The sequence below is a fragment of the Oncorhynchus clarkii genome, chromosome 23 (assembly GCF_045791955.1).
Source record: "Oncorhynchus clarkii lewisi isolate Uvic-CL-2024 chromosome 23, UVic_Ocla_1.0, whole genome shotgun sequence".
Lineage (NCBI taxonomy): Eukaryota > Metazoa > Chordata > Actinopteri > Salmoniformes > Salmonidae > Oncorhynchus > Oncorhynchus clarkii.
The window spans coordinates 58,777,440-58,803,875 of NC_092169.1; the positions used below are offsets into that span (position 1 = coordinate 58,777,440).

Below are 26,436 nucleotides of genomic sequence, written 5' to 3' on the forward strand. Positions count from 1 at the left end.
TCAATCTGAACCAAACCACTACTGCCCTGAGCCAAGCTGAACCAAACCAAGCTGTTCTGAGCCAAGCTGAGCCAAACCAAGCTGTTCTGAGCCAAGCTGAACCAAACCACTACTGCCCCGTGCCAAGCTGTTCTGAGCCAAGCTGAACCAAACCATGCTGTTCTGAGCCAAGCTGAACCAAACCACTACTGCCCCTTGCCAAGCTGTTCTGAGCCAAGCTGAACCAAACCAAGCTGTTCTGAGCCAAGCTGAACCAAACCAAGCTGTTCTGAGCCAAGCTGAACCAAACCACTACTGCCCTGAGCCAAGCTGAACCAAACCATTACTGCCCTGAGCCAAGCTGAACCAAACCACTACTGCCCTGAGCCAAGCTGAACCAAACCACTACTGCCCTTAGCCAAGCTCAACCAAACCACTACTGCCCTGAGCCAAGCTGAACTAAACCACTACTGCCCTTAGCCAAGCTGAACTAAACCACTACTGCCCTGAGCCAAGCTGAACCAAACCACTACTGCCCTGAGCCAAGCTGAACCAAACCACTACTGCCCTGAGCCAAGCTGAACCAAGCCACTACTGCCCTGAGCCAAGCTGAGCCAAACCACTACTGCCCTGAGCCAAGCTGAACTAAACCACTACTGCCCTTAGCCAAGCTGAACTAAACCACTACTGCCCTGAGCCAAGCTGAACCAAACCACTACTGCCCTGAGCCAAGCTGAACTAAACCACTACTGCCCTGAGCCAAGCTGAACCAAACCTCTACTGCCCTGAGCCAAGCTGAACCAAACCAAGCTGTTCTGAGCCAAGCTGAACCAAACCAAGCTGTTCTGAGCCAAGCTGAATCAAACCAAGCTGTTCTGAGTCAAGCTGAACCAAACCACTACAGCCCTGAGCCAAGCTGAACCAAACCAAGCTGTTCTGAGCCAAGCTGAGCCAAACCAAGCTGTTCTGAGCCAAGCTGAACCAAACCACTACTGCCCCGTGCCAAGCTGTTCTGAGCCAAGCTGAACCAAACCATGCTGTTCTGAGCCAAGCTGAACCAAACCACTACTGCCCCTTGCCAAGCTGTTCTGAGCCAAGCTGAACCAAACCAAGCTGTTCTGAGCCAAGCTGAAACAAACCACTACTGCCCTGAGCCAAGCTGAACCAAACCATTACTGCCCTGAGCCAAGCTGAACAAACCACTACTGCCCTGAGCCAAGCTGAACCAAACCACTACTGCCCTGAGCCAAGCTGAACTAAACCACTACTGCCCTGAGCCAAGCTGAACCAAACCTCTACTGCCCTGAGCCAAGCTGAACCAAACCAAGCTGTTCTGAGCCAAGCTGAACCAAACCAAGCTGTTCTGAGCCAAGCTGAATCAAACCAAGCTGTTCTGAGTCAAGCTGAACCAAACCACTACTGCCCTGAGCCAAGCTGAACCAAACCAAGCTGTTCTGAGCCAAGCTGAGCCAAACCAAGCTGTACCAAACCACTACTGCCCCGTGCCAAGCTGTTCTGAGCCAAGCTGAACCAAACCATGCTGTTCTGAGCCAAGCTGAACCAAACCACTACTGCCCATTGCAAAGCTGTTCTGAGCCAAGCTGAACCAAACCAAGCTGTTCTGAGCCAAGCTGAACCAAACCAAGCTGTTCTGAGCCAAGCTGAACCAAACCACTACTGCCCTGAGCCAAGCTGAACCAAACCATTACTGCCCTGAGCCAAGCTGAACCAAACCACTACTGCCCTGAGCCAAGTTGAACCAAACCACTACTGCCCTTAGCCAAGCTGAACCAAACCTCTACTGCCCTGAGCCAAGCTGAACCAAACCACTACTGCCCTGAGCCAAGCTGAACTAAACCACTACTGCCCTTAGCCAAGCTGAACCAAACCACTACTGCCCTGAGCCAAGCTGAACCAAACCATTACTGCCCTGAGCCAAGCTGAACCAAACCACTACTGCCCTGAGCCAAGCTGAACTAAACCACAACTGCCCTGAGCCAAGCTGAACTAAACCACTATTGCCCTGAGCCAAGCTGAACCAAACCACTACTGCCCTGAGCCAAGCTGAACCAAACCACTACTGCCCTGAGCCAAGCTGAACCAAACCATTACTGCCCTGAGCCAAGCTGAACCAAACCATTACTGCCCTGAGCCAAGCTGAACCAAACCACTACTGCCCTGAGCCAAGCTGAGCCAAACCACTACTGCCCTGAGCCAAGCTGAACCAAACCACTACTGCCCTGAGCCAAGCTGAACCAAACCACTACTGCCCTGAGCCAAGCTGAACCAAACCACTACTGCCCTGAGCCAAGCTGAACTAAACCACTACTGCCCTTAGCCAAGCTGAACCAAACCACTACTGCCCTGAGCTAAGCTGAACCAAACCACTACTGCCCTGAGCCAAGCTGAACCAAACCACTACTGCCCTGAGCTAAGCTGAACCAAACCACTACTGCCCTGAGCCAAGCTGAACTAAACCACTACTGCCCTGAGCCAAGCTGAACTAAACCACTACTGCCCTGAGCCAAGCTGAACTAAACCACTTCTGCCCTTAGCCAAGCTGAACCAAACCACTACTGCCCTGAGCCAAGCTGAACCAAACCACTACTGCCCTGAGCCAAGCTGAACCAAACCACTACTGCCCTGAGCCAAGCTGAACCAAACCACTACTGCCCTGAGCCAAGCTGAACCAAACCACTACTGCCCTGAGGCAAGCTGAACCAAGCCACTACTGCCCTGAGCCAAGCTGAACCAAACCACTACTGCCCTGAGCCAAGCTGAACTAAACCACTACTGCCCTTAGCCAAGCTGAACTAAACCACTACTGCCCTGAGCCAAGCTGAACCAAACCACTACTGCCCTGAGCCAAGCTGAACTAAACCACTACTGCCCTGAGCCAAGCTGAACCAAACCTCTACTGCCCTGAGCCAAGCTGAACCAAACCAAGCTGTTCTGAGCCAAGCTGAACCAAACCAAGCTGTTCTGAGCCAAGCTGAATCAAACTAAGCTGTTCTGAGTCAAGCTGAACCAAACCACTACTGCCCTGAGCCAAGCTGAACCAAACCAAGCTGTTCTGAGCCAAGCTGAGCCAAACCAAGCTGTTCTGAGCCAAGCTGAACCAAACCACTACTGCCCCGTGCCAAGCTGTTCTGAGCCAAGCTGAACCAAACCATGCTGTTCTGAGCCAAGCTGAACCAAACCACTACTGCCCCTTGCCAAGCTGTTCTGAGCCAAGCTGAACCAAACCAAGCTGTTCTGAGCCAAGCTGAACCAAACCAAGCTGTTCTGAGCCAAGCTGAACCAAACCACTACTGCCCTGAGCCAAGCTGAACCAAACCATTACTGCCCTGAGCCAAGCTGAATCAAACCACTACTGCCCTGAGCCAAGCTGAACCAAACCATTACTGCCCTGAGCCAAGCTGAACCAAACCACTACTGCCCTGAGCCAAGCTGAACTAAACCACAACTGCCCTGAGCCAAGCTGAACTAAACCACTATTGCCCTGAGCCAAGCTGAACCAAACCACTACTGCCCTGAGCCAAGCTGAACCAAACCACTACTGCCCTGAGCCAAGCTGAACCAAACCATTACTGCCCTGAGCCAAGCTGAACCAAACCATTACTGCCCTGAGCCAAGCTGAACCAAACCACTACTGCCCTGAGCCAAGCTGAGCCAAACCACTACTGCCCTGAGCCAAGCTGAACCAAACCACTACTGCCCTGAGCCAAGCTGAACCAAACCACTACTGCCCTGAGCCAAGCTGAACCAAACCACTACTGCCCTGAGCCAAGCTGAACTAAACCACTACTGCCCTTAGCCAAGCTGAACCAAACCACTACTGCCCTGAGCTAAGCTGAACCAAACCACTACTGCCCTGAGCCAAGCTGAACCAAACCACTACTGCCCTGAGCTAAGCTGAACCAAACCACTACTGCCCTGAGCCAAGCTGAACTAAACCACTACTGCCCTGAGCCAAGCTGAACTAAACCACTACTGCCCTGAGCCAAGCTGAACTAAACCACTTCTGCCCTTAGCCAAGCTGAACCAAACCACTACTGCCCTGAGCCAAGCTGAACCAAACCACTACTGCCCTGAGCCAAGCTGAACCAAACCACTACTGCCCTGAGCCAAGCTGAACCAAACCACTACTGCCCTGAGCCAAGCTGAACCAAACCACTACTGCCCTGAGGCAAGCTGAACCAAGCCACTACTGACCTGAGCCAAGCTGAACCAAACCACTACTGCCCTGAGCCAAGCTGAACTAAACCACTACTGCCCTTAGCCAAGCTGAACTAAACCACTACTGCCCTGAGCCAAGCTGAACCAAACCACTACTGCCCTGAGCCAAGCTGAACTAAACCACTACTGCCCTGAGCCAAGCTGAACCAAACCTCTACTGCCCTGAGCCAAGCTGAACCAAACCAAGCTGTTCTGAGCCAAGCTGAACCAAACCAAGCTGTTCTGAGCCAAGCTGAATCAAACTAAGCTGTTCTGAGTCAAGCTGAACCAAACCACTACTGCCCTGAGCCAAGCTGAACCAAACCAAGCTGTTCTGAGCCAAGCTGAGCCAAACCAAGCTGTTCTGAGCCAAGCTGAACCAAACCACTACTGCCCCGTGCCAAGCTGTTCTGAGCCAAGCTGAACCAAACCATGCTGTTCTGAGCCAAGCTGAACCAAACCACTACTGCCCCTTGCCAAGCTGTTCTGAGCCAAGCTGAACCAAACCAAGCTGTTCTGAGCCAAGCTGAACCAAACCAAGCTGTTCTGAGCCAAGCTGAACCAAACCACTACTGCCCTGAGCCAAGCTGAACCAAACCATTACTGCCCTGAGCCAAGCTGAATCAAACCACTACTGCCCTGAGCCAAGCTGAACCAAACCACTACTGCCCTTAGCCAAGCTGAACCAAACCTCTACTGCCCTGAGCCAAGCTGAACTAAACCTCTACTGCCCTGAGCCAAGCTGAACTAAATCACTACTGCCCTTAGCCAAGCTGAACCAAACCACTACTGCCCTGAGCCAAGCTGAACCAAACCACTACTGCCCTGAGCCAAGCTGAACCAAACCATTGCTGCCCTGAGCCAAGCTGACCCAAACCATTACTGCCCTGAGCCAAGCTGAACCAAACCACTACTGCCCTGAGCCAAGCTGAACCAAACCACTACTGCCCTGAGCCAAGCTGAACTAAACCACTACTGCCCTGAGCCAAGCTGAACCAAACCACTACTGCCCTTAGCCAAGCTGAACTAAACCACTACTGCCCTGAGCCAAGCTGAACTAAACCACTACTGCCCTGAGCCAAGCTGAACCAAACCACTACTGCCCTGAGCTAAGCTGAACCAAACCACTACTGCCCTTAGCCAAGCTGAACTAAACCACTACTGCCCTGAGCCAAGCTGAACCAAACCACTACTGCCCTGAGCCAAGCTGAACCAAACCAATACTGCCCTGAGCCAAGCTGAACCAAACCACTACTGCCCTTAGCCAAGCTGAACCAAACCACTACTGCCCTGAGGCAAGCTGAACAAAACCACTACTGCCCTGAGCCAAGCTGAACCAAACCACTACTGCCCTGAGCCAAGCTGAACCAAACCACTACTGCCCTGAGCCAAGCTGAACTAAACCACTACTGCCCTTAGCCAAGCTGAACCAAACCACTACTGCCCTGAGCCAAGCTGAACCAAACCACTACTGCCCTGAGTCAAGCTGAACCAAACCACTACTGCCCTGAGTCAAGCTGAACTAAACCACTACTGCCCTTAGCCAAGCTGAACTAAACCACTACTGCCCTGAGCCAAGCTGAACCAAACCTCTACTGCCCTGAGCCAAGCTGAACCAAACCAAGCTGTTCTGAGCCAAGCTGAACCAAACCAAACTGTTCTGAGCCAAGCTGAACCAAACCACTACTGCCCCTTGCCAATCTGTTCTGAGCCAAGATGAACCAAACCAAGCTGTTCTGAGCCAAGCTGAACCAAACCATGCTGTTCTGAGCCAAGCTGAACCAAACCATTACTGCCCTTAGCCAAGCTGAACCAAACCACTACTGCCCTGAGCCAAGCTGAACCAAACCACTACTGCCCTGAGCCAAGCTGAACCAAACCACTACTGCCCTGAGCCAAGCTGAACCAAACCACTACTGCCCTGAGCCAAGCTGAACCAAACCACTACTGCCCTGAGCCAAGCTGAACCAAACCACTACTGCCCTGAGCCAAGCTGAACCAAACCAAGCTGTTCTGAGCCAAGCTGAACTAAACCACTACTGCCCTGAGCCAAGCTGAACCAAACCACTACTGCCCTGAGCCAAGCTGAACCAAACCACTACTGCCCTTAGCCAAGCTGAACTAAACCACTACTGCCCTGAGCCAAGCTGAACTAAACCACTACTGCCCTGAGCCAAGCTGAACCAAACCACTACTGCCCTGAGCTAAGCTGAACCAAACCACTACTGCCCTTAGCCAAGCTGAACTAAACCACTACTGCCCTTAGCCAAGCTGAACCAAACCACTACTGCCCTGAGCCAAGCTGAACCAAACCACTACTGCCCTGAGCCAAGCTGAACCAAACCACTACTGCCCTTAGCCAAGCTGAACCAAACCACTACTGCCCTGAGCAAAGCTGAACCAAACCACTACTGCCCTGAGCCAAGCTGAACCAAACCACTACTGCCCTGAGCCAAGCTGAACCAAACCACTACTGCCCTGAGCCAAGCTGAACTAAACCACTACTGCCCTTAGCCAAGCTGAACCAAACCACTACTGCCCTGAGCCAAGCTGAACCAAACCACTACTGCCCTGAGTCAAGCTGAACCAAACCACTACTGCCCTGAGTCAAGCTGAACTAAACCACTACTGCCCTTAGCCAAGCTGAACTAAACCACTACTGCCCTGAACCAAGCTGAACCAAACCTCTACTGCCCTGAGCCAAGCTGAACCAAACCAAGCTGTTCTGAGCCAAGCTGAACCAAATCAAGCTGTTCTGAGCCAAGCTGAACCAAACCACTACTGCCCCTTGCCAAGCTGTTCTGAGCCAAGCTGAACCAAACCAAGCTGTTCTGAGCCAAGCTGAACCAAACCAAGCTGTTCTGAGCCAAGCTGAACCAAACCATGCTGTTCTGAGCCAAGCGGAACCAAACCACTACTGCCCCTTGCCAAGCTGTTCTGAGCCAAGCTGAACCAAACCAAGCTGTTCTGAGCCAAGCTGAACCAAACCAAGCTGTTCTGAGCCAAGCTGAACCAAACCAAGCTGTTCTGAGCCAAGCTGAACCAAACTAAGCTGTTCTGAGCCAAGCTGAACCAAACCACTACTGCCCTGAGCCAAGCTGAACCAAACCAAGCTGTTCTGAGCCAAGCTGAACCAAACCAAGCTGTTCTGAGCCTAGCTAAACCAAACCACTACTGCCCTGAGCCAAGCTGTTCTGAGAGGAGTGGAGATAGTGGAGATAGGAAGTGGTCTAACAACACCAAGGTTGTGGGTTCAAGTCCTGGTGATTGGTACAATGCAGGGTTCCAGAGCTGCTGATTGGTAGAGTGCAGGGTTTCAGAGCTGCTGATTGGTAGAGTGCAGGGTTCCAGAGCTGCTGATTGGTAGAGTGCAGGGTTCCAGAGCTGCTGATTGGTAGAGTGCAGGGTTTCAGAGCTGCTGATTGGTAGAGTGCAGGGTTCCAGAGCTGCTGATTGGTAGAGTGCAGGGTTCCAGAGCTGCTGATTGGTAGAGTGCAGGTTTCCAGAGCTGCTGATTGGTAGAGTGCAGGGTTCCAGAGCTGCTGATTGGTAGAGTGCAGGTTTCCAGAGCTGCTGATTGGTAGAGTGCAGGGTTCCAGAGCTGCTGATTGGTAGAGTGCAGGGTTCCAGAGCTGCTGACTGGTATAGTGCAGGGTTCCGGATCTACTGATTGGTCGAGTGATGGGTTCTGATAATGCATAATGTAGACCAGATGTCCATACCTTGACTGTTCCACAGAGGATATGTTACATCGACGGGGACCTGGGACCGTGTTCCCTGTCCGAAGCTGTTGTTGAAGAAATCCTTTCAGGACGTAACTCTACCTGACTGTCTGACCTCTGCCAGGGAGGAGGGGAGGAATATAATACGACCTGGCGTGGGGTTCCCTCTGATAACATTAGAGCTGTATGTGTGTTCTCAGATTACATCTAATCTGGGTGGTTTGTAAACCCCTTCTTCCTCTCCTCTCTCTCCCCACCTCTCCTCCCTCTACCCCTCTCTCCTCTCTCTCCCCACCTCTCCTCTCTCTCTCCCCTCTCCCCCCTCTCCTCTCTCCTCTCCTCTCTCTCCCCTCTCCCCCTCTCTCCTCTCCTCTCTCTCCCCACCTCTCCTCTCTCCCCCCACCTCTCCTCTCCTCTCTCTCTCCCCTCTCCCCTCTCCCCCTCTCTCCTCTCCTCTCTCTCCCCACCTCTCCTCTCTCCCCCCCACCTCTCCTCTCTCTCTCCCCTCTTCCCTCTCCCCCTCTCTCCTCTCCTCTCTCTCCCCACCTCTCCTCTCTCCCCCCGCCTCTCCTCTCTCTCTCCCCTCTCCCCCCTCTCCTCTCCCCTCTCCTCTCTCTCCCCTCTCCCCCTCTCTCCTCTCCTCTCTCTCCCCACCTCTCCTCTCTCCCCCCCACCTCTCCTCTCTCTCTCCCCTCTCCCCTCTCCCCCTCTCTCCTCTCCTCTCTCTCCCCTCTCCCCCTCTCCCCCTCTCTCCTCTCCTCTCCTCTCTCCAGGAGTGTATGAACCCGTGCTGTAACTCTACAACCTGTACTCTGAAGGGGGATGCTGTGTGTGCTCACGGACAGTGCTGTCATGACTGCCTGGTAGGAGACTGACTGACCTGTTGGCCAACAGCCCTCATTTAAACTCACATCTTCTTTAATCATTATTTTCACAGGAAAGGGGTCCTGTTTCACACACACACACACACACACACACACACACACACACACACACACACACACAACATGGCTTAAATACATAGTGGTATAAATAGGGGAATATACCTTAAAGTTGGATTAGGCTGGTTAGTTGTTTGATCCTCTATAATCATATGTAGTAGCTAGGCTAGTTGTTTGATCCTCTATAATCATATGTAGTAGCTAGGCTAGTTGTTTTATAATCTATAATCATATGTAGTAGCTAGGCTAGTTGTTTTATAATCTATAATCATATGTAGTAGCTAGGCTAGTTGTTTGATCCTCTATAATCATATGTAGTAGCTAGGCTAGTTGTTTGATCCTCTATAATCATAGGTAGTCGCTAGGCTAGTTGATTGATACTCTATTATCATATGTAGTAGCTAGGCTAGTTGATTGATCCTCTATAATCATATGTAGTAGCCAGGCTAGTTGTTTGATCCTCTATAAGCATATGTAGTAGCTAGGCTAGTTGTTTGATCCTCTATAATCACATGTAGTAGCCAGGCTAGTTGTTTGATCCTCTATAAGCATATGTAGTAGCTAGGCTAGTTGTTTAATAATCTATAATCATATGTAGTAGCTAGGCTAGTTGATTGATCCTCTATAATCATATGTAGTAGCTAGGCTAGTTGTTTGATAATCTATAATCATATGTAGTAGCTAGGCTAGTTGATTGATCCTCTATAATCATATGTAGTAGCTAGGCTAGTTGTTTGATCCTCTATTATCATATGTAGTAGCTAGGCTAGTTGTTTGATACTCTATAATCATATGTAGTACCTAGGCTAGTTGTTTGTTTGATACTCTATAATCATATGTAGTAGCTAGGCTAGTTGTTTGTTTGATACTCTACAATCATAGGTAGTAGCTAGGCTAGTTGTTTGATAATCAATAATCATATGGAGTAGCTAGGCTAGTTGTTTGATACTCTATAATCATATATAGTAGCTAGGCTAGTTGTTTGTTTGATACTCTATAATCATATGTAGTAGCTAGGCTAGTTGTTTGATCCTCTATAATCATATGTAGTAGCTAGGCTAGTTGTTTGTTTGATAATCTATAATCATAGGTAGTAGCTAGGCTAGTTGTTTGATACTCTATAATCATATGTAGTAGCTAGGCTAGTTGTTTGTTTGATAATCTATAATTATATGTAGTAGCTAGGCTAGTTGTTTGATACTCTATAATCATATGTAGTAGCTAGGCTAGTTGTTTGTTTGATAATATATAATCATAGGTAGTAGCTAGGCTAGTTGTTTGATAATCTATAATCATATGTAGTAGCTAGGCTAGTTGTTTGATACTCTATAATCATATGTAGTAGCTAGGCTAGTTGTTTGTTTGATAATATATAATCATATGTAGTAGCTAGGCTAGTTGTTAGTTTGATACTCTATAATCATATGTAGTAGCTAGGCTAGTTGATTTATAAGTTATAATCATATGTAGTAGCTAGGCTAGTTGTTTGATACTCTATAATCATATGTAGTAGCTAGGCTAGTTGTTTGATCCTCTATAATCATATGTAGTAGCTAGGCTAGTTGTTTGATACTCTATAATCATATGTAGTAGCTAGGCTAGTTGTTTGATACTCTATAATCATATGTAGTAGCTAGGCTAGTTGTTTGATCCTCTATAATCATATGTAGTAGCTAGGCTAGTTGTTTGATACTCTATAATCATATGTAGTAGCTAGGCTAGTTGTTTGATACTCTATAATCATATGTAGTAGCTAGGCTAGTTGTTTGATACTCTATAATCATATGTAGTAGCTAGGCTAGTTGATTTATAGGCTATAATCATATGTAGTAGCTAGGCTAGTTGTTTGATCCTCTATAATCATATGTAGTAGCTAGGCTAGTTGTTTGATCCTCTATAATCATATGTAGTAGCTAGGCTAGTTGTTTGATCCTCTATAATCATATGTAGTAGCTAGGCTAGTTGTTTGATACTCTATAATCATATGTAGTAGCTAGGCTAGTTGTTTGATCCTCTATAATCATATGTAGTAGCTAGGCTAGTTGTTTGTTTGATACTCTATAATCATATGTAGTAGCTAGGCTAGTTGATTTATAAGTTATAATCATATGTAGTAGCTAGGCTAGTTGTTTGATACTCTATAATCATATGTAGTAGCTAGGCTAGTTGATTTATAAGTTATAATCATATGTAGTAGCTAGGCTAGTTGTTTGATACTCTATAATCATATGTAGTAGCTAGGCTAGTTGTTTGATTCTCTATAATCATATGTAATGGGTAGGGTTAGTAGTAGCTAAGCTAAGTAGTCTGTCCTCTTCTGTTTCTCTTAGACTTCAGACCTCCATGCCTCTCAAGGCCTCACCTCCTTATCTGTCTGTCTGCCTGTCTGTCTGCCTGTGTGCCTGTCTATCTGCCCGCCTACCTGTCTGTAGCTGAAAGCAGCGGGCACCCCGTGCAGGGATTCCAGTAACTCATGTGACCTGCCAGAGTTCTGTACCGGCGCCAACCCCCATTGCCCTGCTAATGTGTACCTGCATGACGGGCACGCCTGTCACAACGTGGATGGACACTGCTACAATGGGATCTGCCAGACACACGAGCAGCAGTGCATCACTCTCTGGGGCCAGGGTGAGTAGAGAACAGGGTCTGATCACTCTCTGGGGTCAGGGTGAGTACAGAACAGGGTCTGATCACTCTCTGGGGCCAGGGTGAGTACAGAACAGGGTCTGATCACTCTCTGGGGTCAGGGTGAGTACAGAACAGGGTCTGATCACTCTCTGGGGCCAGGGTGAGTAGAGAACAAGGTCTGATCACTCTCTGGGTTCAGGGTGAGTAGAGAACCGGGTCGGATCGCTCTCTGGGGTCAGGGTGAGTAGAGAACATGGTCTGATCTCTCTGGGGTCAGGGTGAGTACAGAACAGGGTCTGATCACTCTCTGGGGTCAGGGTGAGTACAGAACAGCGTCTGATCACTCTCTGGGGTCAGGGTGAGTAGAGAACAGGGTCTGATCACTCTCTGGGTTCAGGGTGAGTAGAGAACAGGGTCGGATCGCTCTCTGGGGTCAGGGTGAGTAGAGAATATGGTCTGATCACTCTCTGGGGTCAGGGTGAGTACAGAACAGGGTCTGATCACTCTCTGGGGTCAGGGTGAGTAGAGAACAGGGTCTGATCACTCTCTGGGGTCAGGGTGAGTAGAAAACAGGGTCTGATCACTCTCTGGGGTCAGGGTGAGTAGAGAACAGGGTCTGCTCACTCTCTGGGGCCAGGGTGAGTAGAGAACAGGGTCTGATCACTCTCTGGGGTCAGGGTGAGTAGAGAACAGGGTCGGATCACTCTCTGGGGTCAGGGTGAGTAGAGAACATGGTCTGATCACTCTCTGGGGTCAGGGTGAGTACAGAACAGGGTCTGATCACTCTCTGGGGCCAGGGTGAGTAGAGAACAGGGTCTGATCACTCTCTGGGGTCAGGGTGAGTAGAGACCAGGGTCTGATCACTCTCTGGGGTCAGGGTGAGTAGAGAACAGGGTCTGATCACTCTCTGGGGCCAGGGTGAGTAGAGAACAGGGTCTGATCACTATCTGGGGCCAGGCTGAGTACAGAACAGGGTCTGATCACTCTCCTGGGTCAGGGTGAGTAGAGAACAGGGTCTGATCACTCTCTGGGGCCAGGGTGAGTACAGAACAGGGTCTGATCACTCTCTGTGGTCAGGGTGAGTAGAGAACAGGGTCTGATCACTCTCTGGGGTCAGGGTGAGTAGAGAACAGGGTCTGTTCACTCTCTGGGGTCAGGGTGAGTAGAGGACAGGGTTTGATCACTCTCTGGGTTCAGGGTGAGTAGAGAACAGGGTCGGTTCACTCTCTGGGGTCAGGGTGAGTAGAGTACAGGGTCTGAGCACTCTCTGGGGTCAGGGTGAGTAGAGAACAGGGTCTGATCACTCTCTTGGGCCAGGGTGAGTACAGAACAGGTTCTGATCACTCTCTGGGGTCAGGGTGAGTAGAGAACAGGGTCTGATCACTCCCTGGGGCCAGGGTGAGTAGAGAACAGGGTCTGTTCACTCTCTGGGGTCAGGGTGAGTAGAGAACAGGGTCTGATCACTCCCTGGGGCCAGGGTGAGTAGAGAACAGGGTCTGATCACTCTCTGGGGTCAGGGTGAGTACAGAACAGGGTCTGATCACTCTCTGGGGTCAGGGTGAGTAGAGAACAGGGTCTGTTCACTCTCTGGGGTCAGGGTGAGTAGAGAACAGGGTCTGATCACTCTCTGGGGTCAAGGTGAGTAGAGAACAGGGTCTGATCACTCTCTGGGGCCAGGGTGAGTACAGAACAGGTTCTGATCACTCTCTGGGGTCAGGGTGAGTAGAGAACAGGGTCTGATCGCTCCCTGGGGCCAGGGTGAGTAGAGAACAGGGTCTGATCACTCCCTGGGGCCAGGGTGAGTAGAGAACAGGATCTGATCACTCTCTGTGGCCAGGGTGAGTACAGATCAGGGTCTGATCACTCTATGGGGTCAGGGTGAGTAGAGAACAGGGTCTGATCACTATCTGGGGACAGGGTGAGTAGAGAACAGGGTCTGATCACTCTCTGTGGCCAGGGTGAGTACAGATCAGGGTCTGATCACTCTATGGGGTCAGGGTGAGTAGAGAATAGGGTCTGATCACTATCTGGGGACAGGGTGAGTAGAGAACAGGGTCTGATCACTCCCTGGGGTCAGGGTGAGTAGATAACAGGTAGAGTGTAGAGAGCCTCGAATCCGCTCCTCCCCAATGGGTTTGAGAAGGAGGAGAGGAGCCTCGAGGAGAAGAGGATGTGAGGAAACCACAGAAAGACGATGTCAGATAAGGCCGAGAAGTTACAGTCTGTCTCTGATGTTATATGTCCCCCATGTCTGATAGGAGCCAAGCCCGCCCCAGGGATCTGCTTTGAGAGAGTCAACTCGGCAGGAGATCCCTACGGGAACTGTGGGAAGGACTCCAGGGGATCCTTTGCCAAGTGTGAAGCTCCGTAAGACGACATACCAGTACACATATCCACTGTCTCTGAGCATGTGCTGGTTTTTAAATAAAATGTGAAAAGAGAACCCTCCCCCCCCTTGCATTTGATCTATACTACAATGTGATTGGTTTATTTGACAACGTTATCGACCACTCGGGTCTTTAACAGGTGTGTAAGTTGTCGAAAACGTAGTCAAATAAACCTGATCGCAGTGGTGCGTGGGTATAGAATTACCAGGCTGTACATCTTTGAAAGGGTAACCACGACTACAACAGGAGACAAAAGGGTATAGAATTACCAGGCTGTACATCTTTGAAAGGGTAACCACGACAACAACAGGAGACAAAAGGGTATAGAATTACCAGGCTGTACATCTTTCAAAGGGTAACCACGACAACAACAGGAGACAAAAGGGTATAGAATTACCAGGCTGTACATCTTTGAAAGGGTAACCACGACAACAACAGGAGACAAAAGGGTATAGAATTACCAGGCTGTACATCTTTGAAAGGGTAACCACGACAACAACAGGAGACAAAAGGGAGAAAAAAGTGTCGGTCTTTAAATGAAGACGTGATGTCATAGTCTAGACTTTATTGAAACTGTTGAAATATTTTAATTAGCATAAAAAAAGGGGGGAGGGGTTTTGTTCTTCTTAACGATCCCCTTTAATTGTCTTTAGACGACAGAGACATTAGTGGGCGTGTCCCAAATGGATTCCTATTTCCTGTTTAGTGCACTACTCTTTACCAGTGCCCAATGGCCCCTTCTCAAAAGCAGGGCACTAAACAAGGGAATAGGGTGCTATTCTGGGATGTTGACCTGAATCATTCATCAACAGTCTCTTAATTGACTTAATTGCAGCAATGACAGAAAACTGGATGTGACTGGGATTGACTGAGACCCTTATACAATGACAAACAAAGAAAAGAACGGGGTTTCACACAGCCACTATTTCAGTCTAGTGTAGGACTGGGCTACAGTCTAATGTAGGACTGGGCTACAGTCTAATGTAGGACTGGGCTACAGTCTAATGTAGGACTGGGCTACAGTCTAACGTAGGACTGGGCTACAGTCTAGTGTAGGACTGGGCTACAGTCTAGTGTAGGACTGGGCTACAGTCTAATGTAGGACTGGGCTACAGTCTAATGTAGGACTGGGCTACAGTCTAGTGTAGGACTGGGCTACAGTCTAGTGTAGGACTGGGCTACAGTCTAATGTAGGACTGGGCTACAGTCTAGTGTAGGACTGGGCTACAGTCTAATGTAGGACTGGGCTACAGCCACTATTTCAGTCTAATGTAGGACTGGGCTACAGTCTAATGTAGGACTGGGCTACAGTCTAATGTAGGACTGGGCTACAGTCACTATTTCAGTCTAATGTAGGACTGGGCTACAGTCTAATGTAGGACTGGGCTACAGTCTAATGTAGGACTGGGCTACAGTCTAGTGTAGGACTGGGCTACAGTCACTATTTCAGTCTAATGTAGGACTGGGCTACAGTCTAGTGTAGGACTGGGCTACAGTCTAATGTAGGACTGGGCTACAGTCTAGTGTAGGACTGGGCTACAGTCTAATGTAGGACTGGGCTACAGTCTAATGTAGGACTGGGCTACAGCCACTATTTCAGTCTAGTGTAGGACTGGGCTACAGTCTAATGTAGGACTGGGCTACAGTCTAGTGTAGGACTGGGCTACAGTCTAATGTAGGACTGGGCTACAGTCTAGTGTAGGACTGGGCTACAGTCTAATGTAGGACTGGGCTACAGTCTAGTGTAGGACTGGGTTACAGTCTAATGTAGGACTGGGCTACAGTCTAGTGTAGGACTGGGCTACAGTCTAATGTAGGACTGGGCTACAGTCTAATGTAGGACTGGGCTACAGTCTAATGTAGGACTGGGCTACAGTCTAGTGTAGGACTGGGCTACAGTCTAGTGTAGGACTGGGCTACAGTCTAGTGTAGGACTGGGCTACAGTCTAATGTAGGACTGGGCTACAGTCTAGTGTAGGACTGGGCTACAGTCTAATGTAGGACTGGGCTACAGTCTAATGTAGGACTGGGCTACAGTCTAATGTAGGACTGGGCTACAGTCTAATGTAGGACTGGGCTACAGTCTAATGTAGGACTGGGCTACAGTCTAATGTAGGACTGGGCTACAGTCTAATGTAGGACTGGGCTACAGTCTAATGTAGGACTGGGCTACAGTCTAATGTAGGACTGGGCTACAGTCTAATGTAGGACTGGGCTACAGCCACTATTTCAGTCTAATGTAGGACTGGGCTACAGTCTAATGTAGGACTGGGCTACAGTCTAGTGTAGGACTGGGCTACAGTCTAATGTAGGACTGGGCTACAGTCTAATGTAGGACTGGGCTACAGTCTAATGTAGGACTGGGCTACAGCCACTATTTCAGTCTAATGTAGGACTGGGCTACAGTCTAATGTAGGACTGGGCTACAGTCTAGTGTAGGACTGGGCTACAGTCTAATGTAGGACTGGGCTACAGTCTAATGTAGGACTGGGCTACAGTCTAATGTAGGACTGGGCTACAGTCTAGTGTAGGACTGGGCTACAGTCTAGTGTAGGACTGGGCTACAGTCTAGTGTAGGACTGGGCTACAGTCTAGTGTAGGACTGGGCTACAGTCTAATGTAGGACTGGGCTACAGTCTAATGTAGGACTGGGCTACAGTCTAATGTAGGACTGGGCTACAGTCTAATGTAGGACTGGGCTACAGTCTAATGTAGGACTGGGCTAGAGTCTAGTGTAGGACTGGGCTACAGTCTAATGTAGGACTGGGCTACAGTCTAATGTAGGACTGGGCTACAGCCACTATTTCAGTCTAGTGTAGGACTGGGCTACAGTCTAATGTAGGACTGGGCTACAGTCTAATGTAGGACTGGGCTACAGTCTAATGTAGGACTGGGCTACAGTCTAATGTAGGACTGGGCTACAGTCTAATGTAGGACTGGGCTAGAGTCTAATGTAGGACTGGGCTACAGTCTAATGTAGGACTGGGCTACAGTCTAATGTAGGACTGGGCTACAGCCACTATTTCAGTCTAGTGTAGGACTGGGCTACAGTCTAATGTAGGACTGGGCTACAGTCTAATGTAGGACTGGGCTACAGCCACTATTTCAGTCTAATGTAGGACTGGGCTAGAGTCTAATGTAGGACTGGGCTACAGTCTAATGTAGGACTGGGCTACAGTCTAATGTAGGACTGGGCTACAGTCTAATGTAGGACTGGGCTGCAGTCTAATGTAGGACTGGGCTACAGTCTAATGTAGGACTGGGCTACAGTCTAATGTAGGACTGGGCTAGAGTCTAGTGTAGGACTGGGCTACAGTCTAATGTAGGACTTGGCTACAGCCACTATTTCAGTCTAATGTAGGACTGGGCTACAGTCTAGTGTAGGACTGGGCTACAGTCTAATGTAGGACTGGGCTACAGTCTAATGTAGGACTGGGCTGCAGTCTAATGTAGGACTGGGCTACAGTCTAGTGTAGGACTGGGCTACAGTCTAATGTAGGACTGGACTACAGTCTAATGTAGGACTGGGCTACAGTCTAGTGTAGGACTGGGCTACAGTCTAATGTAGGACTGGGCTACAGTCTAATGTAGGACTGGGCTAGAGTCTAGTGTAGGACTGGGCTACAGTCTAATGTAGGACTGGGCTACAGCCACTCTTTCAGTCTAGTGTAGGACTGGGCTAGAGTCTAGTGTAGGACTGGGCTAGAGTCTAGTGTAGGACTGGGCTAGAGTCTAGTGTAGGACTGGGCTACAGTCTAATGTAGGACTGGGCTACAGCCACTATTTCAGTCTAGTGTAGGACTGGGCTACAGCCACTATTTCTGTCTAATGTAGGACTGGGCTACAGCCACTATTTCAGTCTAATGTAGGACTGGGCTACAGTCTAATGTAGGACTGGGCTACAGCCACTATTTCAGTCTAATGTAGGACTGGGCTAGAGTCTAGTGTAGGACTGGGCTACAGTCTAATGTAGGACTGGGCTACAGCCACTATTTCATTCTAATGTAGGACTGGGCTACAGCCACTATTTCATTCTAATGTAGGACTGGGCTACAGCCACTATTTCAGTCTAATGTAGGACTGGGCTACAGCCACTATTTCAGTCTAATGTAGGACTGGGCTACAGTCTAATGTAGGACTGGGCTACAGTCTAATGTAGGACTGGGCTACAGTCTAATGTAGGACTGGGCTAGAGTCTAATGTAGGACTGGGCTACAGTCTAATGTAGGACTGGGCTACAGTCTAATGTAGGACTGGGCTACAGCCACTATTTCAGTCTAGTGTAGGACTGGGCTACAGTCTAATGTAGGACTGGGCTACAGTCTAATGTAGGACTGGGCTACAGCCACTATTTCAGTCTAATGTAGGACTGGGCTAGAGTCTAATGTAGGACTGGGCTACAGTCTAATGTAGGACTGGGCTACAGTCTAATGTAGGACTGGGCTACAGTCTAATGTAGGACTGGGCTGCAGTCTAATGTAGGACTGGGCTACAGTCTAATGTAGGACTGGGCTAGAGTCTAGTGTAGGACTGGGCTACAGTCTAATGTAGGACTGGGCTACAGCCACTATTTCAGTCTAATGTAGGACTGGGCTACAGTCTAGTGTAGGACTGGGCTACAGTCTAATGTAGGACTGGGCTACAGTCTAATGTAGGACTGGGCTGCAGTCTAATGTAGGACTGGGCTACAGTCTAGTGTAGGACTGGGCTACAGTCTAATGTAGGACTGGGCTACAGTCTAATGTAGGACTGGGCTACAGTCTAGTGTAGGACTGGGCTACAGTCTAATGTAGGACTGGGCTACAGTCTAATGTAGGACTGGGCTAGAGTCTAGTGTAGGACTGGGCTACAGTCTAATGTAGGACTGGGCTACAGCCACTCTTTCAGTCTAGTGTAGGACTGGGCTAGAGTCTAGTGTAGGACTGGGCTAGAGTCTAGTGTAGGACTGGGCTAGAGTCTAGTGTAGGACTGGGCTACAGTCTAATGTAGGACTGGGCTACAGCCACTATTTCAGTCTAGTGTAGGACTGGGCTACAGCCACTATTTCAGTCTAATGTAGGACTGGGCTACAGCCACTATTTCAGTCTAATGTAGGACTGGGCTACAGTCTAATGTAGGACTGGGCTACAGCCACTATTTCAGTCTAATGTAGGACTGGGCTAGAGTCTAGTGTAGGACTGGGCTACAGTCTAATGTAGGACTGGGCTACAGCCACTATTTCATTCTAATGTAGGACTGGGCTACAGCCACTATTTCATTCTAATGTAGGACTGGGCTACAGCCACTATTTCAGTCTAATGTAGGACTGGGCTACAGCCACTATTTCAGTCTAATGTAGGACTGGGCTACAGCCACTATTTCAGTCTAATGTAGGACTGGGCTAGAGTCTAGTGTAGGACTGGGCTACAGTCTAATGTAGGACTGGGCTACAGCCACTATTTCATTCTAATGTAGGACTGGGCTACAGTCTAATGTAGGACTGGGCTACAGCCACTCTTTCAGTCTAATGTAGGACTGGGCTACAGTCTAATGTAGGACTGGGCTAGAGTCTAGTGTAGGACTGGGCTACAGTCTAATGTAGGACTGGGCTACAGCCACTCTTTCAGTCTAGTGTAGGACTGGGCTACAGTCTAATGTAGGACTGGGCTACAGTCTAATGTAGGACTGGGCTACAGTCTAATGTAGGACTGGGCTACAGTCTAATGTAGGACTGGGCTAGAGTCTAATGTAGGACTGGGCTACAGTCTAATGTAGGACTGGGCTACAGTCTAATGTAGGACTGGGCTACAGCCACTATTTCAGTCTAGTGTAGGACTGGGCTACAGTCTAATGTAGGACTGGGCTACAGTCTAATGTAGGACTGGGCTACAGCCACTATTTCAGTCTAATGTAGGACTGGGCTAGAGTCTAATGTAGGACTGGGCTACAGTCTAATGTAGGACTGGGCTACAGTCTAATGTAGGACTGGGCTACAGTCTAATGTAGGACTGGGCTACAGTCTAATGTAGGACTGGGCTACAGTCTAATGTAGGACTGGGCTAGAGTCTAATGTAGGACTGGGCTACAGTCTAATGTAGGACTGGGCTACAGTCTAATGTAGGACTGGGCTACAGCCACTATTTCAGTCTAGTGTAGGACTGGGCTACAGTCTAATGTAGGACTGGGCTACAGTCTAATGTAGGACTGGGCTACAGCCACTATTTCAGTCTAATGTAGGACTGGGCTAGAGTCTAATGTAGGACTGGGCTACAGTCTAATGTAGGACTGGGCTACAGTCTAATGTAGGACTGGGCTACAGTCTAATGTAGGACTGGGCTGCAGTCTAATGTAGGACTGGGCTACAGTCTAATGTAGGACTGGGCTACAGTCTAATGTAGGACTGGGCTAGAGTCTAGTGTAGGACTGGGCTACAGTCTAATGTAGGACTGGGCTACAGCCACTATTTCAGTCTAATGTAGGACTGGGCTACAGTCTAGTGTAGGACTGGGCTACAGTCTAATGTAGGACTGGGCTACAGTCTAATGTAGGACTGGGCTGCAGTCTAATGTAGGACTGGGCTACAGTCTAGTGTAGGACTGGGCTACAGTCTAATGTAGGACTGGGCTACAGTCTAATGTAGGACTGGGCTACAGTCTAGTGTAGGACTGGGCTACAGTCTAATGTAGGACTGGGCTACAGTCTAATGTAGGACTGGGCTAGAGTCTAGTGTAGGACTGGGCTACAGTCTAATGTAGGACTGGGCTACAGCCACTCTTTCAGTCTAGTGTAGGACTGGGCTAGAGTCTAGTGTAGGACTGGGCTAGAGTCTAGTGTAGGACTGGGCTAGAGTCTAGTGTAGGACTGGGCTACAGTCTAATGTAGGACTGGGCTACAGCCACTATTTCAGTCTAGTGTAGGACTGGGCTACAGCCACTATTTCAGTCTAATGTAGGACTGGGCTACAGCCACTATTTCAGTCTAATGTAGGACTGGGCTACAGTCTAATGTAGGACTGGGCTACAGCCACTATTTCAGTCTAATGTAGGACTGGGCTAGAGTCTAGTGTAGGACTGGGCTACAGTCTAATGTAGGACTGGGCTACAGCCACTATTTCATTCTAATGTAGGACTGGGCTACAGCCACTATTTCATTCTAATGTAGGACTGGGCTACAGCCACTATTTCAGTCTAATGTAGGACTGGGCTACAGCCACTATTTCAGTCTAATGTAGGACTGGGCTACAGTCTAATGTAGGACTGGGCTACAGTCTAATGTAGGACTGGGCTACAGTCTAATGTAGGACTGGGCTAGAGTCTAATGTAGGACTGGGCTACAGTCTAATGTAGGACTGGGCTACAGTCTAATGTAGGACTGGGCTACAGCCACTATTTCAGTCTAGTGTAGGACTGGGCTACAGTCTAATGTAGGACTGGGCTACAGTCTAATGTAGGACTGGGCTACAGCCACTATTTCAGTCTAATGTAGGACTGGGCTAGAGTCTAATGTAGGACTGGGCTACAGTCTAATGTAGGACTGGGCTACAGTCTAATGTAGGACTGGGCTACAGTCTAATGTAGGACTGGGCTGCAGTCTAATGTAGGACTGGGCTACAGTCTAATGTAGGACTGGGCTACAGTCTAATGTAGGACTGGGCTAGAGTCTAGTGTAGGACTGGGCTACAGTCTAATGTAGGACTGGGCTACAGCCACTATTTCAGTCTAATGTAGGACTGGGCTACAGTCTAGTGTAGGACTGGGCTACAGTCTAATGTAGGACTGGGCTACAGTCTAATGTAGGACTGGGCTGCAGTCTAATGTAGGACTGGGCTACAGTCTAGTGTAGGACTGGGCTACAGTCTAATGTAGGACTGGGCTACAGTCTAATGTAGGACTGGGCTACAGTCTAGTGTAGGACTGGGCTACAGTCTGATGTAGGACTGGGCTACAGTCTAATGTAGGACTGGGCTAGAGTCTAGTGTAGGACTGGGCTACAGTCTAATGTAGGACTGGGCTACAGCCACTCTTTCAGTCTAGTGTAGGACTGGGCTAGAGTCTAGTGTAGGACTGGGCTAGAGTCTAGTGTAGGACTGGGCTACAGTCTAGTGTAGGACTGGGCTACAGCCACTATTTCAGTCTAATGTAGGACTGGGCTACAGCCACTATTTCAGTCTAATGTAGGACTGGGCTACAGTCTAATGTAGGACTGGGCTACAGCCACTATTTCAGTCTAATGTAGGACTGGGCTAGAGTCTAGTGTAGGACTGGGCTACAGTCTAATGTAGGACTGGGCTACAGCCACTATTTCATTCTAATGTAGGACTGGGCTACAGCCACTATTTCATTCTAATGTAGGACTGGGCTACAGCCACTATTTCAGTCTAATGTAGGACTGGGCTACAGCCACTATTTCAGTCTAATGTAGGACTGGGCTACAGCCACTCTTTCTGTCTAATGTAGGACTGGGCTACAGCCACTCTTTCTGTCTAATGTAGGACTGGGCTAAAGTCTAGTGTAGGACTGGGCTACAGTCTAGTGTAGGACTGGGCTACAGTCTAATGTAGGACTGGGCTACAGCCACTATTTCAGTCTAATGTAGGACTGGGCTACAGTCTAATGTAGGACTGGGCTACAGCCACTATTTCAGTCTAATGTAGGACTGGGCTACAGCCACTATTTCAGTCTAATGTAGGACTGGGCTACAGTCTAATGTAGGACTGGGCTACAGCCACTATTTCAGTCTAATGTAGGACTGGGCTACAGTCTAGTGTAGGACTGGGCTACAGTCTAATGTAGGACTGGGCTACAGTCTAATGTAGGACTGGGTTACAGTCTAATGTAGGACTGGGCTACAGTCTAATGTAGGACTGGGCTACAGTCTAATGTAGGACTGGGCTACAGCCACTCTTTCTGTCTAATGTAGGACTGGGCTACAGTCTAATGTAGGACTGGGCTACAGCCACTCTTTCTGTCTAATGTAGGACTGGGCTACAGCCACTCTTTCAGTCTAATGTAGGACTGGGCTACAGTCTAATGTAGGACTGGGCTACAGTCTAATGTAGGACTGGGCTACAGTCTAATGTAGGACTGGGCTACAGTCTAATGTAGGACTGGGCTGCAGTCTAATGTAGGACTGGGCTACAGTCTAATGTAGGACTGGGCTACAGTCTAATGTAGGACTGGGCTACAGTCTAATGTAGGACTGGGCTACAGCCACTCTTTCTGTCTAATGTAGGACTGGGCTACAGCCACTCTTTCAGTCTAATGTAGGACTGGGCTACAGTCTAATGTAGGACTGGGCTACAGTCTAATGTAGGACTGGGCTACAGCCACTCTTTCAGTCTAATGTAGGACTGGGCTACAGTCTAATGTAGGACTGGGCTACAGCCACTCTTTCAGTCTAATGTAGGACTGGGCTACAGTCTAATGTAGGACTGGGCTACAGTCTAATGTAGGACTGGGCTACAGCCACTCTTTCAGTCTAATGTAGGACTGGGCTACAGCCACTCTTTCAGTCTAATGTAGGACTGGGCTACAGTCTAATGTAGGACTGGGCTACAGTCTAATGTAGGACTGGGCTACAGCCACTCTTTCAGTCTAATGTAGGACTGGGCTACAGTCTAATGTAGGACTGGGCTACAGTCTAATGTAGGACTGGGCTACAGCCACTCTTTCAGTCTAATGTAGGACTGGGCTACAGCCACTCTTTCAGTCTAATGTAGGACTGGGCTACAGCCACTCTTTCAGTCTAATGTAGGACTGGGCTACAGTCTAATGTAGGACTGGGCTACAGCCACTCTTTCTGTCTAATGTAGGACTGGGCTACAGTCGAATGTAGGACTGGGCTACAGCCACTCTTTCAGTCTAATGTAGGACTGGGCTACAGTCTAATGTAGGACTGGGCTACAGCCACTGTTTCAGTCTAATGTAGGACTGGGCTACAGCCACTTTTCTGTTTAATGTAGGACTGGGCTACAGTCTAATGTAGGACTGGGCTACAGTCTAATGTAGGACTGGGCTACAGCCACTGTTTCAGTCTAATGTAGGACTGGGCTACAGCCACTCTTTCTGTCTGATTCTCTGCTGATTTCCCTGGAACTGGGATTGAAAAGAGTCCTAACACAACAGAATCTAAACTGGGGTTGAAAAGAGTCCTGACAACACAACCGAATCTAAACTGGGGTTGAAAAGAGTCCTAACACAACAGAATCTAAACTGGGGTTGAAAAGAGTCCTAACAACACAACATAACCTAAACTGGGGTTGAAAAGAGTCCTGACAACACAACAGAATCTAAACTGTGGTTGAAAAGAGTCCTGACAACACAACAGAACCTAAACTGGGGTTGAAAAGAGTCCTGACAACACAACATAACCTAACCTGGGGTTGAAAAGAGTCCTGACAACACAACAGAACCTAAACTGGGGTTGAAAAGAGTCCTGACAACACAACAGAACCTAAACTGGGGTTGAAAAGAATCCTGACAACACAACAGAATCTAAACTGGGGTTGAAAAGAGTCCTAACACAACAGAACCTAAACTGGGGTTGAAAAGAGTCCTGACAACACAACACAATCTAAACTGGGGTTGAAAAGAGTCCTGACAACACAACCGAATCTAAACTGGGGTTGAAAAGAGTCCTAACACAACAGAACCTAAACTGGGGTTGAAAAGAGTCCTGACAACACAACAGAATCTAAACTGGGGTTGAAAAGAGTCCTGACAACACAACAGAATCTAAACTGGGGTTGAAAAGAGTCCTAACACAACAGAATCTAAACTGGGGTTGAAAAGAGTCCTGACAACACAACAGAATCTAAACTGGGGTTGAAAAGAGTCCTGACAACACAACAGAACACTGTGTAGTAGTTACTGTAGTTCTAGCAACACAGTAGTTACTGTAGTTCTAGCAACACAATAGTTACTGTAGTTCTAGCAACACAGTAGTTACTGTAGTTCTAACAACACAGTAGTTACTGTAGTTCTAACAACACAGTAGTTACTGTAGTTCTAACAACACAGTAGTTACTGTAGTTCTAACAACACAGTAGTTACTGTAGTTCAGCGGCGTCAAACTCAATCCTGCACTGTCTGCAGGTTTTCACTCCTCCATTGTACTTGATCGATCAATTAAGGTAATTGATTAGTATAAGAACTCCCCTCACCTGGCTGTCTAGGTCATAATTTGATACAAATTGAAAGGAATTAACCAGCAGGCACACAGCCCTCCAGGAAATCATTTTGACACCACTGTTGTAGATGGTTGGAGAGAAAGTCAAGTTTTTTGACAGCTAAGACTCTGGCTCCAGTAACAATGAAATATCATTCAGGTGAATGCCTTTAGTTGTGTTTTCTAATCTAGTGATTAATGGGGTGTTGTTTGTTGTTTGTTGTTGTTTACAGAGATGCTAAGTGTGGCAAAATACAGTGTCAAGGAGGAGCCAACCGGCCAATAATAGGCACCAATGCCGTCTCCATAGAAACCAACATCCCCCTACAAGAGGGGGGCCGAATCCTGTGCCGGGGGACCCATGTCTACCTGGGGGACGACATGCCTGACCCAGGCCTCGTCATGTCGGGCACAAAGTGTGGCGACGCCATGGTGAGAACTCAACACCGTTACCCTGTTCACACCACTGGGCCGTCGGACCATCCAGGAGAAAGTGTGTTGTTGTTGTTGTTGACAGAGGTTAACTGTGCTGGCCTCTGGTTACGTGTCCACAATAGTAGCTTGAACTGTGCAGGGAAGGACAATGGGGAAAGAAAATATCTGAGTCAGCATTGTACAGTTTTGGGTCAGCCTTGTATGGTTTGGGTCAGCATGGTACGGTTTGATTCAGCATTGCATGGTTTGGGTCAGCATTGTATGGTTTGGGTCAGCATGGTACGGTTTGATTCAGCATTGTATGGTTTGGGTCAGCATTGTATGTTTTGGGTCAGCATTGTATGGTTTGATTCAGCGTTGTATGGTTTGGGTCAGCAATGTACGTTTTGGCTCAGCATTGTATGGTTTGGCTCAGCATTGTACGGTTTAGGTCAGCATTGTACGGTTTGGGTCAGCATTGTACGGTTTAGGTCAGCATTGTATGGTTTGGCTCAGCATTGTACGGTTTGGGTCAGCATTGTATGGTTTGGCTCAGCATTGTACGTTTTGGGTCAGCATGATATCGTGAAAAGGGTACTTGAATTAGACTTAAATTTACATTGAAATATACAGCTCTGAACTAGCCAGTAGAGTCCAATTGATCTGTGACACTGGTTACAGCCAGTTTAGTTTGAAGAAGGTCTTTTTCCAGCCCTAAACACTGGGCAGTGACCGTGGAAACTAACGGTGGTGACATCAGTGTAGTATGTCTGTCTGTCTGTCTGTCTGTCTGTCTGTCTCTCTCTCTCTCTCTCTCTCTCTCTCTCTCTCTCTCTCTCTGGGTCTGATATACAGTGTTGTAACGATGTGCAAATAGTTAAAGTACAAAAGGGAAAATAAATAAACATAAATATGGGTTGTATTTACAATGGTGTTTGTTCTTCACTGTTTAACCTTGCTGCTTGTATAGCAGACCCTCGTGCCAAATTGAGTCAAAAGCTT

General features: G+C 48.5%; 1 protein-coding gene across 1 annotated transcript in view; it reads left to right on the forward strand.

Annotated features, from left to right (window-relative positions):
• LOC139381327 (disintegrin and metalloproteinase domain-containing protein 12-like) overlaps positions 1-26,436 on the forward strand; it is a 234,947-nt gene that overhangs the window by 183,510 nt on the left and 25,001 nt on the right. The window contains exons 13-16 of the mRNA XM_071124777.1: positions 8,693-8,782; positions 11,293-11,488; positions 13,747-13,855; positions 25,254-25,452. Of these exons, the coding sequence (XP_070980878.1) occupies positions 8,693-8,782; positions 11,293-11,488; positions 13,747-13,855; positions 25,254-25,452 (594 nt within the window). The remainder of the gene's footprint in view (positions 1-8,692; positions 8,783-11,292; positions 11,489-13,746; positions 13,856-25,253; positions 25,453-26,436) is intronic.